This window comes from Anas platyrhynchos, chromosome 9 (assembly GCF_047663525.1).
Source record: "Anas platyrhynchos isolate ZD024472 breed Pekin duck chromosome 9, IASCAAS_PekinDuck_T2T, whole genome shotgun sequence".
Lineage (NCBI taxonomy): Eukaryota > Metazoa > Chordata > Aves > Anseriformes > Anatidae > Anas > Anas platyrhynchos.
The window spans coordinates 11,460,518-11,477,880 of record NC_092595.1 but is presented as its reverse complement, the minus strand read 5'-3'; the positions used below and the strand labels follow the sequence as shown (position 1 = coordinate 11,477,880).

The following is a 17,363-nucleotide window of genomic DNA, read 5'->3' as shown; positions in this document are numbered from 1 at the left end:
GCCTCCTGGAAAACCCTTTAAAATCAGAGAATTTCCAGTGCTTCCCCTACAGCAGTTTATTCCCACGCGTGCTGTGACCCCGGTGGGAAATTCCCCCCACCCTTACATCACGCTGGCAGCACTGGGGTGTCACAGGGATGGGACACGAGTGGGGCGAGCCGCACAGCCCACCTCCCCCTGCCCCATTCTCCACCAAAACCACCCGACTGTGGAGGGCACCGGAGGCGGCTTCACCCCACAGGGACCCCCAGCAGTAAGCGACGGGGACCCCCACAAACACAACCAGCGCACCCCTGGGGGGGGTGGGGAGGGGTGGCCGAGGTGTCCCACGCCGGGCCGGGGCGGGGCCGCCAGGGGGCGCTTTTTGCGTGGCTTTAAAAGTTGCGCGGGGCGCTGCGCGGGTGCCAGTGCGCTGCGCGGAGCCGGCTGCGCTCTCCTGTGTGTGTGTCCCCCCCCCCTCCGCTGTCACCCTCCGCAGGTGCGGAGCAGCCCCGCGTAGACATGGCCAGCGGGGGTCTGCAGCTCCTGGGCTTCGTGCTGGCTTTCCTGGGCTGGATCGGCATCATCATCAGCACCGCCATGCCCCAGTGGAAGATGGCATCCTACGCGGGGGACAATATCGTGACGGCCCAGGCGCTCTACGAGGGGCTGTGGATGTCGTGCGCCATGCAGAGCACGGGGCAGATCCAGTGCAAGGTGTACGACTCGCTGCTCAAGCTGGAGAGTAAGTCGGGGCGGGGGTACGGGGGCTGCTCGGCCGCGTCCCGTCGGGGTTTTGGTGTTTAGGAGCCGCGGGGTGCCCGTCCCGTCGGGGTAACCCCCGGTACCCCCATGCCCCTCCGGTAGGGGATGAGGGTGCCGGTCCCATCAGGTCGTTTTTCCCCACTTTAAGCCCTTGCTGGTTTTGTCGAGGCTCGAGTTGAAGCGGTGGGACCGGGGACCCCAGTCCCGTCGGGTGCCCCCACCCTCTGCCCCCCCCCTGTGGGGTGCCGTCAGATTCGCCCCTTCGGCTCCTGTTGCCGCCGGTTCTCGACCGGGGACTGGTCTCAAGGTGTCTCTGCCCTGTTGAAGTCCCCCCACATCCCCACCTGTCCCTTGGGCGGGGTGACGGTTGGGATTGGGGGTGTCCCAGCCCGCCGAGGAACCCCTCCATCCCCGCTGCCCTCCCCGTCGGGGCTCCACAGCGCCCGGCACCGGTGGGGAAAGCACCTGGGGGGGAGCCGGGGCCGTCCCGCAGCCCCCCAAAAAACTTCGGGGAAGTGTTGGGGGGGGGATATCGGGTCCTCCACGCGTGTCTGGGGAAGCGTCGTGACTGCAAGAGCTTTAGGAAGGCACTCAGGCAGGGGCTGTCTTTGTTCAGGTATGGCTCAGCAGCGAGCAAAGCTCGAGAAAACAGCGCTGAAGTTGTCTTTTCGGCACGGATCCTTTTATTTTTTTTTTTTTAATTTTATTTTTAAATTTTGTATTTTTTTATTTTTTTTTTGGCGTTTGACTGTTAGGTTTTGCTGCACTCCTGTACGGAATAATTTTGTTCTCTGGGAAAGCCACTTCTACTCCTGTGATATTTCTTTTATTATTATTATTTCTTCAAGCAAAGGGCTGGCAGGTGAGCTGGGCTCCAGCCCGGCACATTTTAGGCAGGTTGGCCCACTCAGGTGATCGCAGAGGCTCTGCTCCCATCCAGAGGTGGTGAAACAGGAGCAGCGCCCTGCTGTTGGGGCAATACCTGGGGGTCTGCACTGAGCTGCCCCCATCTCGGCTGGCTCCAGCACTTGCAGTGCTACAGCACTTGCTCACACCATAACTTACAAAAGGGTTAAAAAAAAAGATAAGTCCTTTACCAATCTCCCTCCCTTCATTCCCTGTCCAGTAAGGACACACCAGTGAGGTCAGTGTGTCCTGGAACATCAGCCTTCTCCCTCCCTAATTAATAAAATAGTAATTATCAGCTTGGTCACCTTCTTTCCCAAAGGAACGAGCATGCAGTTTCGCATACGCCGCAGAGGGACCATTGGGAGTGTCCCCAAGGCCGATTGTCACCAGCCTTTCCTTTCCCAGTGTTAGAGTGGAGCTGACACCCTGGCCCCACCTGCACTGCTATCCCACATCGGTCCCTCCCGTTCAACCCCCGTGGGCCCTGCAGCAGCGGCTGGAGGTGCAAATTACTCCCTCGGGAGCTCGGTGCGCCCATTTCACACCGACAGGGTGCGGGGCTGTGGATAATCAGGGCTGGGCTGAGCACAGGCTCTGGGGTGGTGGAGTGGTAATTATGTGTAAGCTCAGCTTCCAGCCTTTTATCTCTCCCTAGGGGTGGGGGGCCAAGATGCCAGCAGGGCTGAGGAATCTCCAGCCACCCCCTGGATCAGTTGCGAAAGGTAAACTCGCCTGGGGGGCTGTGGCTGCAGCCCATTGTGCTGTAAATGAAACCTGCCTGTAGAACCAGACCCAAGCCTTGCCCGGCTCCCGAAAACCTGCCTGAGGACCTCCAGACCTGCCCCATTGAGGGCTGAGTGCTCAATAGCAGCTGCTCCCTTCACCTTTGTTCTGCGGACAATGAAGGCTCCTCCAAGGCTACAAGGGAGGTGTGAGGTGCTGGGGACTGAGGCTGAGCTGTTAATGGCCTTTTATCCCCTTATGGAGCCCTAGGCCCTACAGGGGGCTGAAAATTCCCAGAAGAAATATGGAAGTAGCAGGGGATGCTTGCTTGGGAAAGTCAGCAAAAGTTTTTAAATGCTCCTTTTGCTTTTGGCACCCCTGCTTCATCAGGCTGTGCTCTTTCCAATTCAAGGCACTCATGCCTCCTGATATACACCTCTGCTGTTTTCCCAGCCTGTCCTCCCCTCAAGGTCTTTGTGGAGCCACAAAGGCTTGAGCAGTGACAGTAATGCTGTTTTGGCTGGAGGTGTGACACCCCCCAGCTTTCACCCAATTCAGCAGCCGTGCCCTGTAAGAGCTCCCTTACTGCTTTGGTTTAGGTTGTGTTGGTACAGCTACAAGGGCAGGGAAACTTCTCCCTGGCTGTGCCTTTCTCCCAGGTCTTCACGTGCCCTGAGCCAGGTGTCAGAGCCTTGTGCAGAGATAGGAGAGGTGCACACAGATCCTGCAATGATTCAATCCCCATAGAAAGGGCTGAGTCTCCTCACCTGCAGTAATTCATGGCCATGGGAATGGTGAAAAACTTTGCCAGTGAGCTCTTGGATATTTATTATCTATTGTGACTTTGTTAGATACATCCATCTTGGCTTGGGCTGATGCTGCTTGTCCGAGATGGGGTTGGCACAAGGTTGAGAGGCACCGTTAGCCACCTGAGGGACCTTTGGCTCCCTGTGTGACCATGCTGCTGGAGTGCACCCATGCTGGCTCTTCTCCCACAGCTGCATTCAGCTGAGGGCTTATGTCAGGCTGGGACGTGCTCCTATTCAAGCTGTGTTTTGCTGGCTTGGGGGAAAAAAGCGTGGCCACATGCAGGCATAGAGGCACAAAAGCCACCCTTGCAACCAGGCTTTGTTGCCCAGCCTCAGCATTGTTCTTGTAGCCCTCCAGCATCGTCCATGGAGCTAGCTCAGCTTTGTGCTCCTCCAGAGTCTCGGGAATGGGACCGGCCAGGAGGGTCAGGGGCTCCTGGTGTCTGTCTTTTGGAAGGTCTCAGCACCATCTGTCTGACCATTCACTTGTGTTCAAAGCAGGGGTTGTTCAGGGTTCTGTTTAGGCTGTTTCACCTGCAGACACTCATCGCCCTGTTTGATGGTGTTGGTTGGAGATGTTCCGTGCTTGGAACAAGCTGAGACTCATCTACTACTTCATCACCAAACCTAGTACATCCACAATGAGTCTTTGTGCCCTAGCTTGGAAAATAAACAAGGGTTTGGATGCCCTCTGGGTCAAACAACATCATGGAAATATGAAATCTTCCCTCCTACATTTTTACCACCCTGGCTGAGCCTGTTCCAGGAGTTGGGGAAAGGATGGGGGAGCTGAGGGGGAGGGAGGAAGGTTCATCCTCAGGTTGCTGTTTGTGATGGTGGGGGAGTTGGCAGGTTGGTCTTTCAGTTATCAGGAGGGACAAATGTGTCCTAATCACTTGTCACCCCCCCTTCATCTGGAGTAAGCAGGTAGAACCTGATAGTATGTGTGCTTTCATGTGGGTTAAGGGTTAATTTGCTCCAGTGTTTCTCAATCCCTGTTCCCTGCCTCATGAAAAATTGTGATCGAGTGATAAAGCAGTCTCATTTGTGCTGTGCTTTGACAAGGTAGAGGGTTACTTGGAATGCCACCGAGGCTGTTCCTGTTCGGTGCAGTGTTGCCTCTGTAGAGGGGACAGGAGTCTGTTGCAATACACTGGCTTTATTGCTCTACAAGCAGCTTCTGCTAAGCAGCTTTTGTGGTTCGTGTTAGTCCCTCACTAAATCTCTCAGCAAGGGAATTTCCAGGTTTTGTAGAAAAACAGACTGCCCAGGTCTCCTCTGACCACTAATCTGGAAATGGTGGTGCTGTGTTGCCTCACTCATAAGCTTTCTCTGCTGTTTGAGTGACTCTAGGAGGGCACTGAACCATGCTTGCTTTGGGGCAGGCAGAGTACAAGGCCACTATTGCTTGCTGAACGTGTTTTTGTTGCTCTGGATGTGCAGTGGGGGCTCTCCAGCCTTCCCATGCCCTGCTTGAGTCTGCATCCTGCCTAGATTCTCTTGTGTGGTCTCTTAGGCTTGTGGGGAGCTGCTTTGGAGGAGTCCAGGCTGGGATATCTGACAGTGAGGGGTGTGCTGGGTCTTTGCAGGGGCTGGTAATGGGTTTGAAATTTATAACACCTGCAAGCGATCAGCAGGCTTTTAGGTCCATCCAGAACTGTTGCAGTGTGTCAGCCTTGCTAATTGCCTCTGAAGCTCTTACTGCTTGCTCAGACCTTCAGTCCCTTGCCTGCCTCCCAGAAGTTGTGCTTATACACTGTTATGGCAGAGCAGCAGGATCTCAGATCTGCTCCTTCAATGAGATTAAGCTTTTCTGATGAAACCCCAGTGGGAAGGCTTTGAAGGCTGCTGACTTTTCTTCAAGGTGGATGGTATAACATGCTCCTTGTGCTATGGGGATGCCTGTAACTCCAGGGAACTTGCCACACACACATTAGCGGGAGCTGTACAGCATCCATGCTTCACCTGTCTTCTGTCATCACTTTGCATGGAGGCCCATAGGAAAGGAAGGAAAAGTCCATATAAAATATGCAAATGAGACAGTCAATGAGCATTCTTATCAGAAAACAATCTCCACACAGAGCCATTACAGCAATTTTGCATTACAAATAGGCATTACAAAAATGCAGTGGCACTTTGCCAATTGTTTTTTTTTTCTGTCATGTAGTTGATAGAATAAATAAGGAAATGTGATGACAAAAATAGCCCAAACTTGTGGTGATAAAGTTCTCTTCTGTAACTAAACGGTTGCTTCATTGTCTGGTAATGACAGTGGGAATCTTATTTAGGCTTCAGATAAAACTGCATCATGTAGTTTGTGTCCAAATCCCCAAAGTCAGAGCAGGTTCGTTAGCAAATTTTAAAAATGTTGGTTTCACTGTGTGGAACTAGTGAGAGCTGCTATGTCACCTACAAGGACTTGTATGGTATTTTATAATGGCCTGCAGGATTCGTGTTTGCTATTAACCTTTCTCAGTAGTTTCAAGACTCTTTACTTAACTGCTTTCTTGCTACAGGCATTTTCAGGCCGGGTCTCAGCTAACTAGCAATAAAAAGGCTTGGCTTCTAAGTAAATAGTGGGTAATATTGACAAAACACTGTTGACATCTGTTGGTAGGTGTCCAGCCAGTTTGTCCAGCGTGATGCAGGGCTGTTCTGTGTCCCAAGGGCCTTGGAGCCTGGGCTTTGCGGCAGCCTTGGTCTGGTGTGGGAGGCTCTGCATGGCAGCACTGGGTCCTGCTCCTCAGGTGGCTGCTGCAGCCAGGAATGCAGAGGAAAATCTGTTTTTCTCTAATAGAATATAGTTATAAGTTTAAATTGCTGTAGAGTACTTCTGCCTGCTGTTGCTGTGATGTCCAGTTTAGCAGCCTAAGACAATTCTGCATGTTTGTGTAATCTGGGGATTTTTGCTTTGTTGCTCACATGGTGCTGTAATACTAAACTACTTCCCTCATCCTCTATATTTGCAGCTTCCATTAATGCAGTTGTAAATGAATAAATAACTAATCAGTTGTTTTATCATTAACCACAGGCAAACATGCTGCCTCCCAGGGCACAGGGCAGCCAGTCTGGGGGAAGAGGAGGGCGGATGGCTAATAGTGGTGTCACATTTAAAACTTCTTGAGATAGTGGGACAGTCTGTTCTGCTAATGCTGCAAGTTTTCTAAATGCCGCTGTTCTCTTCCATGGATAAGGGAAGGGTTTGTGTACTGGGGGGTGAGGAGCACCAAGGATGTTCCTACAGGGTCCCATGCTGGAAGAGGGTGGCTCTGGGAAAAGCTCACAATCTGTTTTCTTACCTCAAGGAAGATGATTTTTTTTTTCATTGTTATTGTTCAACTGCTTCTGCAGAGCTGTCATGGCATGCATCCAGTTAATACTTGCATATTTAATGTTTGAGCTGATTTCATAGGTAGGACTCCTGAGGTCATATAAATTTCTCAAACATCTTACTATGAAGCCACGCTTAAACTTCTTTGTCTCATGTTTGAAGGTGGGAGATCTCTCTCTTGGTTAATTTTGTAGTTGCTTTTAAGATAACATTCTGTAGCTTTTTAGCTTCATGGAAACTAAAAGATTTGGAAGAGTAACTTTTGCAGAAAGACTAAGCTTGGTTTACTGCAGACTTGAAACAATTTCATACTCTGCAGGATGTGTACTTTCCCATGCAAAGGATGAGCTGATGTCTTCAGCCATCAGCCTCTCCAGAGCTGCTGCTGTAATGTAGTTTAGCCTTAAATGTATGGCAGTAGGTGGTGACCCACCAGCAGAAGCACTTCTGAATAACTGGCATAAATTCTGTAAGCTAGAAGTTTTAGTCTGCTCTCCCAGCATCGGGGATGGCAATCTGTTCAAGAATGTGTTTGGATACTGCTGCTGTGACTTGTGACAAATGGCTTTGTAAATGGGTTTCTGCAATCGAAGCAGTAGATGGGCTTTGACTAACAGCTGGGTGGTGCAGAGGTGTATCACCCTTCCCCTTTGAAGGAAGTGAGATGTCAATTGGCTGAGCTGATTGTGGGATATTTCCTAAGAAAGCCAAGACTCTTCTTAAGAAAGTGTGTCACTTCCTAATTGCTCCAAATAATGCCTTTTTACTCTATTATTGTTCTTTTTTTTTTTTTTAAATGAACTAGTAGAACAATGCAGTTGTTGTGCCTAGCTGCTAGTGCAGATTTAGTTTAAAGCAGAACTAGAGGTCAGTAGGCTGTTGTGCTTCAGAAGAATTTTCCTGCAAAGCATAGTCAGGTAGCAACTGCTGTTGTTCAAGCTCCAAGTACACACAGGTCTACAGAATTTGAGCTTCAGACTGGGGAGTAGATTCTGGCAATACTTTGCTAAGGCTATGCATGTCACACTTAGTGCTAGATAATCTTCTCCGTCAGGGGACACTTCTGCCTTGGTCACGGCATGCTCCTGGGAGCTTGTTCCCGTCATTATCCAGTCCTGTTTGTTCACACGTCTTTATAGGACTGCATATTAAAATGTGTGCTGTTCAAACAAGCCTGATTTGCCAGGCAATAAAGCTCAGGCTCATTTCACTGCTATTTACTCTTCCTGACAGTGTTTTGTCACCTGAAAGTTTTTATCAGTAATGGCTTAATTTCTGTCATTGTTTTTCCTTTGTTATCAAGAAAATCTGAATTCAGTAGCTATTGTACATCGGGGTAGCGTGGTGAGTTAATATAAAGCCAAATCCTGGATAAGGAAGTATATTGAGTCTGTCTGCTGAGAACCCGGGTTAAGACAACCTTTGCCTGTGGGAAGGCACCATCCCTTGATCCAATTCTTCAAAAAACACAAGAGGCTCTTAAAACATTTGTTTATCTGTGTTTAAGTTAAATATTTCAGGCAAAAAGTTTTTAATTTGGCTGGGAAAATCCTGTTTCTTTTGCAGTTGTGACTTTTTAAAACCCTCTGGGGCTCCTACAGAAGACTAAATGAAAATATCTAAATCAGCACTGAGGTATTTGTATAAAAGACAGGTTTTGGAAGTGTTGAGCAATAAAGGGTGTTTGTGGCCTGCTGTGGGACTATTCATATGTATGGTACTATTCATATTAAAACATGCTTAAATGCTTTGTCAAGGTGGAACCTAAATCTGAATACTCCTTTTGATAAACAGATATGTCCTTCCAATTGGGATTCAAATGACCAGGGAACAAAAGATGTCTGAAGGCAATTCCCAGGTCATTTCCTGCAAAGAGCTGCATGCCCTTGTTTGCCATGCATTTTTGGAAGAGGTTGAAAGTCCTCTGATCCTCATGCATGACAGTCCTGGAGCTTAAAGCTATAAAGAAATCTGGCTGTATCCTGTACAACACATTACGGTGTTTTGAGATGTGATTGCTGAACCCAGGGATTTGAATTTCCTATTTGTACCTTGAGTTTTTGTGGTAACTCAAGTCCTGATGTCTTGTCTTCTAGGCAGTCTGCAGGCCACACGAGCTTTGATGGTGGCTGCGATACTCCTGGGCCTCGTTGGTGTATTTGTTGCCGTGACTGGCATGAAATGCATGAAGTGCATGGAAGATGACCAGGTGAAGAAGATGCGGATGGCTGTCTTTGGTGGGGTCATCTTCATAATTGCAGGTTGGTAACTTACAAATGTGTTAACATTAAAATTTGCCAGTACCTAAATGACTTGTACTGCATAGGATGTGAGTGCAGGGGAAGGCTTGCATTTCCTCAGAGTAGCAGCATATCAGTGTCATTCAGATGTTGGTTCTGCTACGTGCTTGCTTTTTGTAGTGATTTTGTTGATTTACTCTATTCCTAATAATAAGGCATGGTATTGTGTTCCCTTCACATGCAGGTTTGTCAGCATTGGTGGCCACATCGTGGTATGGCAACAGAGTGGCTCGGGCCTTTTATGACCCTTTCACGCCTGTTAACACAAGGTACAGACTCATTTGATTTAACACTACTTGTACTGCATGAGAAATGTTCACCAGGCTTAGTTTCTGGTTGCAGTGGCTCCAAACACAGAAGGGGACTTCCTGAGCTACTTGGGTTGGCTTCCTACTGTGCAGAAGAAGCATTAGGAGCAGATCTTGTCACCTGTGACTCTTAAAGCCAGCACTCAAAGCAGCATTATTACTATAGATTTAATTGCTGTCTTATAGTTTTTTGTTTGTTTTTTTTTTTTTTCCACTAAACACTTAAGGCCTAGTCTGCAGAGCTTGGTTAGTTGGGTGGTATGGGCAAAGCTCTGGGCCTCAGAGTCAGTGGGGTCTCAGGAAGCTTCAAACCTTACCCTTGCAGGAAGCCACTTGGTATAGATTTCTGCTGCCTTCTACTTTGTGTGGATGTGCCTGGCCTTACTTGTAACACTTTTCCTTGTTTCTCCCCAGATTTGAATTTGGATCAGCCCTCTTCATTGGCTGGGCAGCTGCTTCACTGGCCATGCTGGGGGGAGCCTTCCTCTGCTGCTCCTGCCCGCGGAGAGAAACTTCCTATCCACCCACCCGAGGCTACCCCAAAAATGCCCCCTCCACAGGGAAGGATTACGTATAATGGAATGAGGATGAGGAGCCACCAGCACTAGTAGTGAAAAGCGTTTCGGAGAGGACACTACAATGCCGCTGTCCTGAGCAGAGTTCAGACTCTAGGTTCTGCCTTCCTCTTCTCCCAGAAATGTGTATATTTTTGTAATCATCTTTGCTACTGGACATAACTTTTCCTTTCTCTCCCAGCCTGTGGAGGAAGGCTAAGCCTAGGTTTGTAGGTATTGCCACTTGAAAGATGAAGCCTCCAAGCTTGGGTTGAGTTTAGTATTTGGGAGTAAAAGGGAAAATGATACTGTTTTTAGATGGATGTTGGTGCTTTTTTAGTTTTTTTTAAATAGATGGTAACAATTCAGTCCCATACCCCATTAAGTTAGAGCCCAGTGTGGTGTGTGTAGAAATTAAAGGAGCATATATACAAAGAGAAAACCAATAGCTTGAGGGGAAACATAATCTGGGGAAATGACTTTACATGTGGGAATATTTGAAGAGATCTAAAACGTTTTTGTACTTTTTTGTATTGGCATCATATTCAGCACCTTCTTTTCTGTGCAGATTGGCATGACAAAGGGTCAGAGAATTAAATTGCTGTGAGTTAAACTAAATATCGTAGTTGTCCATGCATGTGCTGTTGGCCAAGATGTAGTGCGTAAGGCCGCTTGGCTTAACTGTATGTCATCACTCTTGACAAGATCTGATAAGCTGATTGTGTCTGGGCCAGCGGCAGCAACACTGCAACTGCAGCAGGTAGCAAACACCCAAAGCAGCTGCAGGTTTCCCTGGTGCCAGGGAAGAGGCAGAGAAACATTTCCCTCTGCTCTCGCTGGTGTCTCTGTGGGGCTGTTGCTGCTGTTCCTTAGACACTGAGCGTTGCCAGTGGCTGTTTCTGATATTCTCACCCTAACACCTACCTGAGTTCGAATCTGTATCCCGTTGTCTGTTACAGGTTGCCTTCTAGCAAGCTCTTTCCTATTCCCTTGAGTCGTTCCCATTTGGGCTCAGTTACAAGTTACTGATCTGTTTGCCTTATGCAGCTAAAAATGTTAAACCAAACAGAATGCACTGCCACTCCTTGATGTTTCCCCACAGATACCTCATGTGCTGCCATTTGACCCTGTCTTGACTCCTGCAAACATTTTCAGTGATATGAAGGCAAATTCCAAGGAAACTGACCCAAAGGCTATAGCATTTTTTTTAAATCCAAGCTCACCAAAGAGGAAGAAACACATTTTAAAGATAAAGCCATCATTGCATATGAAGTTACATGAAAAATGCAGCTCAAAGGTTCCCACCCCTTCCTCTGAAACACCCAGTCTGTCACCAGTGTCTGACCAACACAAGTGAGGCTGGCTGGAATTAAGTCTCATATTCCTAGAAGTTTGGTACCAGCTCTCCAAAACTCAACCTTGATTTTTCTAAGGAAGGAAGCTGGTTGCTTCTGACCAGGCTTTGCGATGGTGTACATGTTCAGAGGCATCAGGTTTCTTGATTTCCTTTGTAGACTGGGAGAGCTTCTAGGGCTGAGCATGTACAACCACAGCATTAGTGGTTCGTATAAGCCTTATACCTCTGTTTGACCTGACTCTCTGCAACGTAAATCAAAGTTACTAAACCAACCAAAGCATTTTCTTCAGGCTTGGTCTGATGTTGGCCTGTACTTGAGCTGGGTCACGAGGCTTCCACTTCTCCATGGGGGATTGATTGCCTGTGCACAGGAGCTGCCTCTTGAGACCTTGTCTTAAGGGGTGGCAGCTCAGGTCGCATCAGAGCTGCTGAGGTCTGTGCTTGTGTATTTGCGTTAACCCTGAGCCAGGGAGCAGATGCTTGTATTGGGAACTTGTATAAAGTGTTTAAACAATTTCAATAAATGAACTTTTTTAAGGAAAATCAGACTGCGTTGCTTCATTTTTATGTTTTGAGCAGAACTTGGACAGTGTACATGGAAGACAGGAGTGGCAATTGGGTTTTTGGGAGCCTGCCTGCCAGGACGGAGCTTGTTCAGCTGTGTATCTACAGCAGATGTAGGTGGGGACAGATCTTCTTCAGTGAGTCAGGCAGTTGTGGCCTCTGGCACAAACTCACCCAGTAATCTGCTATGATTGCAGCCCAGGAACCAGAAGGTCTGCTCCTCAGCGAGGCAGGCTGCACCCTGGGTGGAGCAGGAAGGGGCAGGGAGAAGGCAGATGGATCCCTTGGAGGGGAGAGGGAGCTGCAGGAATGGGGAAGGGATGGGGTGTGGAGCTGCAGCCCTCCTGGGAGGGCTGCTCTGTGTTGCAGCAGTGCTTTGCTTTCTAGCTTTATCTGAGGAAGGCTATGTACAGGCTGCAGTTTCCACACAAGATGATCTGGATGTGACTTCTGAAGTTTTTTTTTCTGTGGAATTCCTTGACAATTGAGTTAACAGGGTCATGAAGAGATGTGCCCTGGGAGGCTCTGTCTTACTTTAAAACCCCTCTTCAGGCTATTATGCTTCTCCCAGCTATGATAAGGAGCATGATTGGCCAGATGTGAAGTTTTGCAGGTCAGGTAAAAGAGTGGTTCCAGCTGAGGATGGTCTCTTCTAGTCTGTACTGATGCATCCCCAGGGCAGCAAGGATGAGCCCCCTGCTTGCTTTTGCCTGGCCTGGAAACCCTTCCATTCACTGAGGCTCTTGTGTTCATCCTTTTCATCACTTCAAGTACATGTGGTGAGAGGCAAACTTTATTTAAAGCCTGTTCTTACACTCAGTCAAGGAGCTGCCTCCTCTGTTCCCTCTCTTTCCAAGGGCTATTTGCTTTTGTGATACAAACAAAAGGAATAGAGCTAATTAGGCCTTGTAAAGCTGGCAGAGCAAAACAGGCAGGCATGTGGCTGAGTGAGCTTGCAGTGCCTGGAGCAGACTGGTTGCCTGGCATAGTTTGGGATCTGTGGTCATTCTTATTCCAACCTGTCAATTAGTCAAGGATTTCCATTGAGATTAATTTTTTCCCATGTTTTCGTGCTTACTCCCTCTCTGAGGACTTTTGCGAGTTTCAGTCTGAAGTTTCTTGTATAGGAGTGAGGACTTGAGCAAGAGAATGGGGAAGGTAAGTGCTCCCTCCACAAATAGATGTCAAGATGTCTCAGCTGTTGGCACAAACAGGCCCCTGTGGCAGACATATCTGTGTGAGACCAGCACAAGGAAGAGACAGAGGCTGGCTTGTTTGCTTGCTGTGCTTCTAATTTCACAAAGTCTGCAGGTAAACTTTCATTGGCATTGGGTTTGTGGGATCCATCAGGTTGGATGAAAAGACAAGGTGAAGTCTGGGGGCAAATAATCCCATGTTTTATAATCCTAATCCCAATTGAGTGGTGACAAGGGGCAGTATCTTTTCCCTTACTATCCAGGAAGGGAGACACAAACTTGGAGGGCAGAAGTGTCAGGATCTGCCCCTGAGCCAGCTTGGCCACTTCCCACATCCATCATCCTGCTCAGAAAGGCACTTTCCAACACTTTTCTCAGGTATTTCACCAAATCAAGCAGTTCTGCTTGGCTGTCACATTTTCTGCTGTCCCTTGGCAATCTTTGCTCTAGGTTTTGTAAATAAGGAGTGACACACTGGGAGTTGGGTGAGAATTTCCCGTTGGATTTCAATCCTTGCATGCGACCCTGGCATTCCTGCTGCTAAGGCCATCTTGTAGTAAATGATGGCATTTGTCTGTAGAGACAATGGGAACTTTGACTGCTTCTCAATGTCTTCTTCCATGCCATATTTATTACTCACATGGTGCCAGAGCTGTGTATGCTATGCTGGGAACATCACGTGAGGGAATTACATGCTTGTTTGTACCGGTTGGGTATTTCAAAGGAGTAAGAGCTTCAAGATGTTTTTGGAATAGCACCATCCTGTTGGATTTCTGGGCTTCTGCAACTCAATCAGAAGCTGTCTGTGCTAATGCCGTTTATCAGATTCAATTTCTGATTTACACAAGCATTCTTTGTAATAAATCTGCCTTTGTCTTCTGTACTGCTCTGAGCATATATGCAGTGTATTAAAGCATTCCAAACTCTGACAATGGAGATCCCAGAAACAGCCAATAGAGCTGGTAACAGCTGGTGGTAAATGGTTGTGAAATATTCATACAAGCTCAGAATCTTTTTTAATGAGGCCAAAGCAGAAATGGAGGTGTTACTGAAGAAAAGAGGTTAATGCATCACTTCTTAAGATCAAGTCCCAGAAGTGCCAGTAACTTCCTGAAGATGCTCAAAAGTAACAAATTTTTACAAATTTAGGTAGGGAACTAGACTGAAAGTTAGAGCCTTTGTCTTGAATGCATAGACATGGAGTAACCAGGGCAGATGGTGACCTGAGAATATTGTAAAATTGTCTCAGAGTTTTGGCAAAAGACTTCTAGAAGCTGCCAACAGAAGCAGCACCTTCTTCCAGGGTTTTACATCAGTGTCCACCTGAAAAGGCAGTCAACCCTTGCAGTGCAAAACCTTTCAAGTAGTCAGGGTCCTGCCAGCAAGTCACACCCATGTGCATGTGTGTGTGCCATCAGGGTCTCTCTCCTCTGTTGGAGGCTGCTTGCATGCTTTACCTTCACACCCACCTTCAGTGAGAAGATGGAGGTGTCCTGCAGAGCAGAGAGGTGCTTGCAATGGGTCCTCTCTCCCTCCCTGCCCCCAGGAAAGGCTGCTCTCAGACAGTAGACCTAGACTAAGATCTCCAATGTTTATGGCTACCTGTGCATGTCTGCTCTTTTTGAGGCTTTTTCATTCCTCCCTCCCCTTTGAGTTGCATGAGTCTTAATATTTATACCCTATCCACGAGGTTTTGCCCTCTCACAAAATTTCTCTAAGCTTTCCATAAGCCCCACCGCTGAATTCAAGTAAAATTCCCCTTCTCAGTCATTCTGCTCAGGTGTCTGGTGCCCCTGCAGAAGTCCCAGAGGAATATGATTGTTCTTCACAGGCCTGGTCCAAGTGCACCCATTTTTCAGAGAGGGCTACAATTCACCCCACCAGCCACAGAATTGCAACAACCGTGTTTCAGCTGGGACTTTGCATCCGTATGGGCAACTGACCTGGGCTTTCAAAAAACTGGCCCTTTGATTGCAACACAGAGTCGCAAGGATTTCCTCATTATCCTCATTTATTAGATTCTTCATTCCTTCAACCCCACAGGCTCTTCAGTGTGCTTGGTTGCCGTTTCCTTGCTTCCAGAAGCTCAGCCTGTGACAAGAGTTTGTTCTTCTGCAGCACGTTCCTTCCAGCCCTGCCTGCAGTCCCTGTAGAAGCCTTGCACACTATGGCATCTGCATCAGTGAGCAGAAAGTGAAAAACACTTTTGTTGAGCCTCATGTGCTTGATTGGAAAACATCCCAACTCCTACAGCTTTTTTCAGAAAAGCCCTGCCTGGATTCCTAGCATACTGCGTCAGGGACTTGGTGGTTTTAGGGTCTACAGCTCTTAAAAAGGCCAGGAGCCCCTGGCCATGGGAAGCTGGGGATGCTTCTGCTTTGCTGCAATAAGCTGCAGCCAGGGGCTGAGTACCAGGCAGTCCCTGCTGGCTTTGTCTTGCGGCACAGAAGCTGCCCTCTGCTCTTTTCTGGTCCATCAGCCAGTCCCAGGAGGAGGTTTCATGTCAGGAACCAGAATTTTGTTGTTAGGTTTCCCATATTACAGTATTTTTGTGTGATCATTTTTCCCTTGCTCCAAACCATAATCATTTTATTAAAAAAGGATTTTCTCCCTAAACCCCTTACTTTCCAGCTGTCTCCAAAACTTCTCCTCTATAGTAGCCCATGCCTTCCCTGAGGAAGGACTTTTCCAAAGCCCTGGCACCACCAGCTCCATCTGAGCATACCAGGCTCTTCCTGGCCAGAGCTGCCAGGCTGGGCTATGTCAGCTGCTGGCACATTCTGGGTCATTGCACAAGTCCTGTTTGTACCCTGATATTTATGTACTTCCCCTACCCCATCACCAAACACCATGCTTGTGGAAGGTACATCACCAGCTTTTGCCCAGGAAGGTGGAGGATGTCCCTGCCATGACAAAAGGGCGGTGTTTTCACATCAGGGCTGAGAACAAAACATCACAGCTACGGACCTACATTGGCATTTCCAGCAATGACCTCCAGGACTGAGGGGTACAAAACCAGCATACCTAGGCCCTACAGTTTGCAAGCAGCTTTCCATGGGAAAAAAAAATAAAAATAAAAAGAGAGCTGAGGCTGTGCTGCAGGAGGCAGGGAGGGAAGCACAGCACGCAGCAGCTCGTGCCAAGCTTTCCTACTTCCCTTTGTCCTGGGAGAGACTCAACTATCCGAGAGCTGCCCAGTGCTGCCTCTTGTTTCCTCCTGCCATGGATTCACCTCCTGCTGCAGGGCAAGGGCTGTTATTTTTAATTTCAGAGCTGCACAGCTCGGTTCTGCAGGCGGGAGGGGAGGGATGCTGGTGTTCCCAGCCCCACGCTCCTGCCTGCCTCCAGAGCCAGCTCCCCCAGCAGGACAGCAGCAGGGGAGCCGTGAAAACAAGCTCAGCCAAGGGGGAAAAAAAAAAAGGCAAGAAATAGCATTCTTATTACAAGGTAAACAGCATTAACTCTGTCTTGGGGGAGTAGGAACAACACAGCCGTGATAGACTTTTCTGCCCACAGCCCTGGACAGGCGCTGGAACGCACTCCACCCTCCGCTTGTGTAACGCTTCCCACGCTGCAGCTGTAAATAATCATTTACCTGTGTGTGCTCCCCTTTTGCTGCTTTTTTAGAGGGGACTTTTTTTTTTTTTTTCCTTAAATGCAGACAGCCACATGGACGTGTGTGTGTGCAGGGCTCTGCCACCGGCCACAGGTCAGAGCAGGAGCTGGTGGCCCCGGGTTGCTCTTTCAGGCAAGGCTGCCAGCAAGGGGGATGGGGCAGTGTGGGCTGTGTTGGTTGTTTTTCCAGTGAAAAGAGCTCAAGGGTTCATTTTAATTTTATTCTGATTTTTTTTTTTTTTCCCAGACCTGTGATAGGATTTCTCCACACTTTGCACTTCCCTGGAAAAGGCCTGGTAAAATCATATCCGCCAAAACACGCCTGCCAGCCAGGCAACAAACTTGTTTACCTGATTCAGGTGCTCTGGGGGGGGGCTGTTTGAGCCCTCCATTACTCCAGGTGCTCAGAAAACAGGGGACAGCATGGGGATACCAGACCCTCCCTGTGTGCATTTTTTATGGGTGCAACACAGCACAATAAAGGCCTTTGGGGGTACACATGGGATGGAGGAGGAACAAACCCCCCCATGTCACTGCCTTCCTTCAGGGAGGGATGTGATCGGTCTGCACAAGAGGGAGTCTGATTTACAGTGCCCTGTAATTTGCCGATGCCGTAATATGTTTAGCTTGGGGAAAAGGCTCTGTTGATGTTAACCTGCCCGCTCACATTGGAGCTGAGCTATGTTCTATCGGCATGAAAAACAACAACAGGCTGGGCCAGGGCTGGGTCGGCCTTGCAAAAATAACGGGGCTGGAGCTGAGCTACCAGGGCTGCCTGGAGGTAGGAGCAGCCCGCTGAGCCCTCCGGGGCCGGGCAGTGTGTATGCCATCCTGGCACCTGCTGCAGCAATGCTGGATCTTCATTAAGAGATACTGCCCAGGTTAATTAGATCCAGGGCATCAGCATTGGATCAAGCAATATTTCCCAAAACTCTGGAACTGGCCCCAAATCA

At 48.5% G+C, this 17,363-nt stretch overlaps 1 protein-coding gene across 1 annotated transcript; it reads left to right on the top strand.

Moving 5' to 3' along the window:
• Positions 1–359: 359 nt before the first annotated feature.
• On the top strand, positions 360–11,578 carry CLDN1 (claudin 1). The gene is made up of 4 exons (XM_013108556.5): positions 360–724; positions 8,613–8,777; positions 9,001–9,085; positions 9,539–11,578. Exons 1-4 carry the CDS (start codon positions 502–504, stop codon positions 9,699–9,701), a joined length of 636 nt encoding a protein of 211 aa, XP_012964010.3. The 5' UTR covers positions 360–501; the 3' UTR covers positions 9,702–11,578.
• Positions 11,579–17,363: the final 5,785 nt, after the last annotated feature.

Excerpts from the sequence above, each read along its gene's own strand:
- CLDN1 (XM_013108556.5), top strand. The coding sequence starts at position 502 with ATGGCCAGCGGGGGTCTGCAGCTCCTGGGCTTCGTGCTGGCTTTCCTG. Across the intron at positions 725-8,612 it reads CTCGCTGCTCAAGCTGGAGA|GCAGTCTGCAGGCCACACGA; the intron begins GTAAGTCGGGGC and ends CTTGTCTTCTAG. Across the intron at positions 9,086-9,538 it reads TTCACGCCTGTTAACACAAG|ATTTGAATTTGGATCAGCCC; the intron begins GTACAGACTCAT and ends GTTTCTCCCCAG.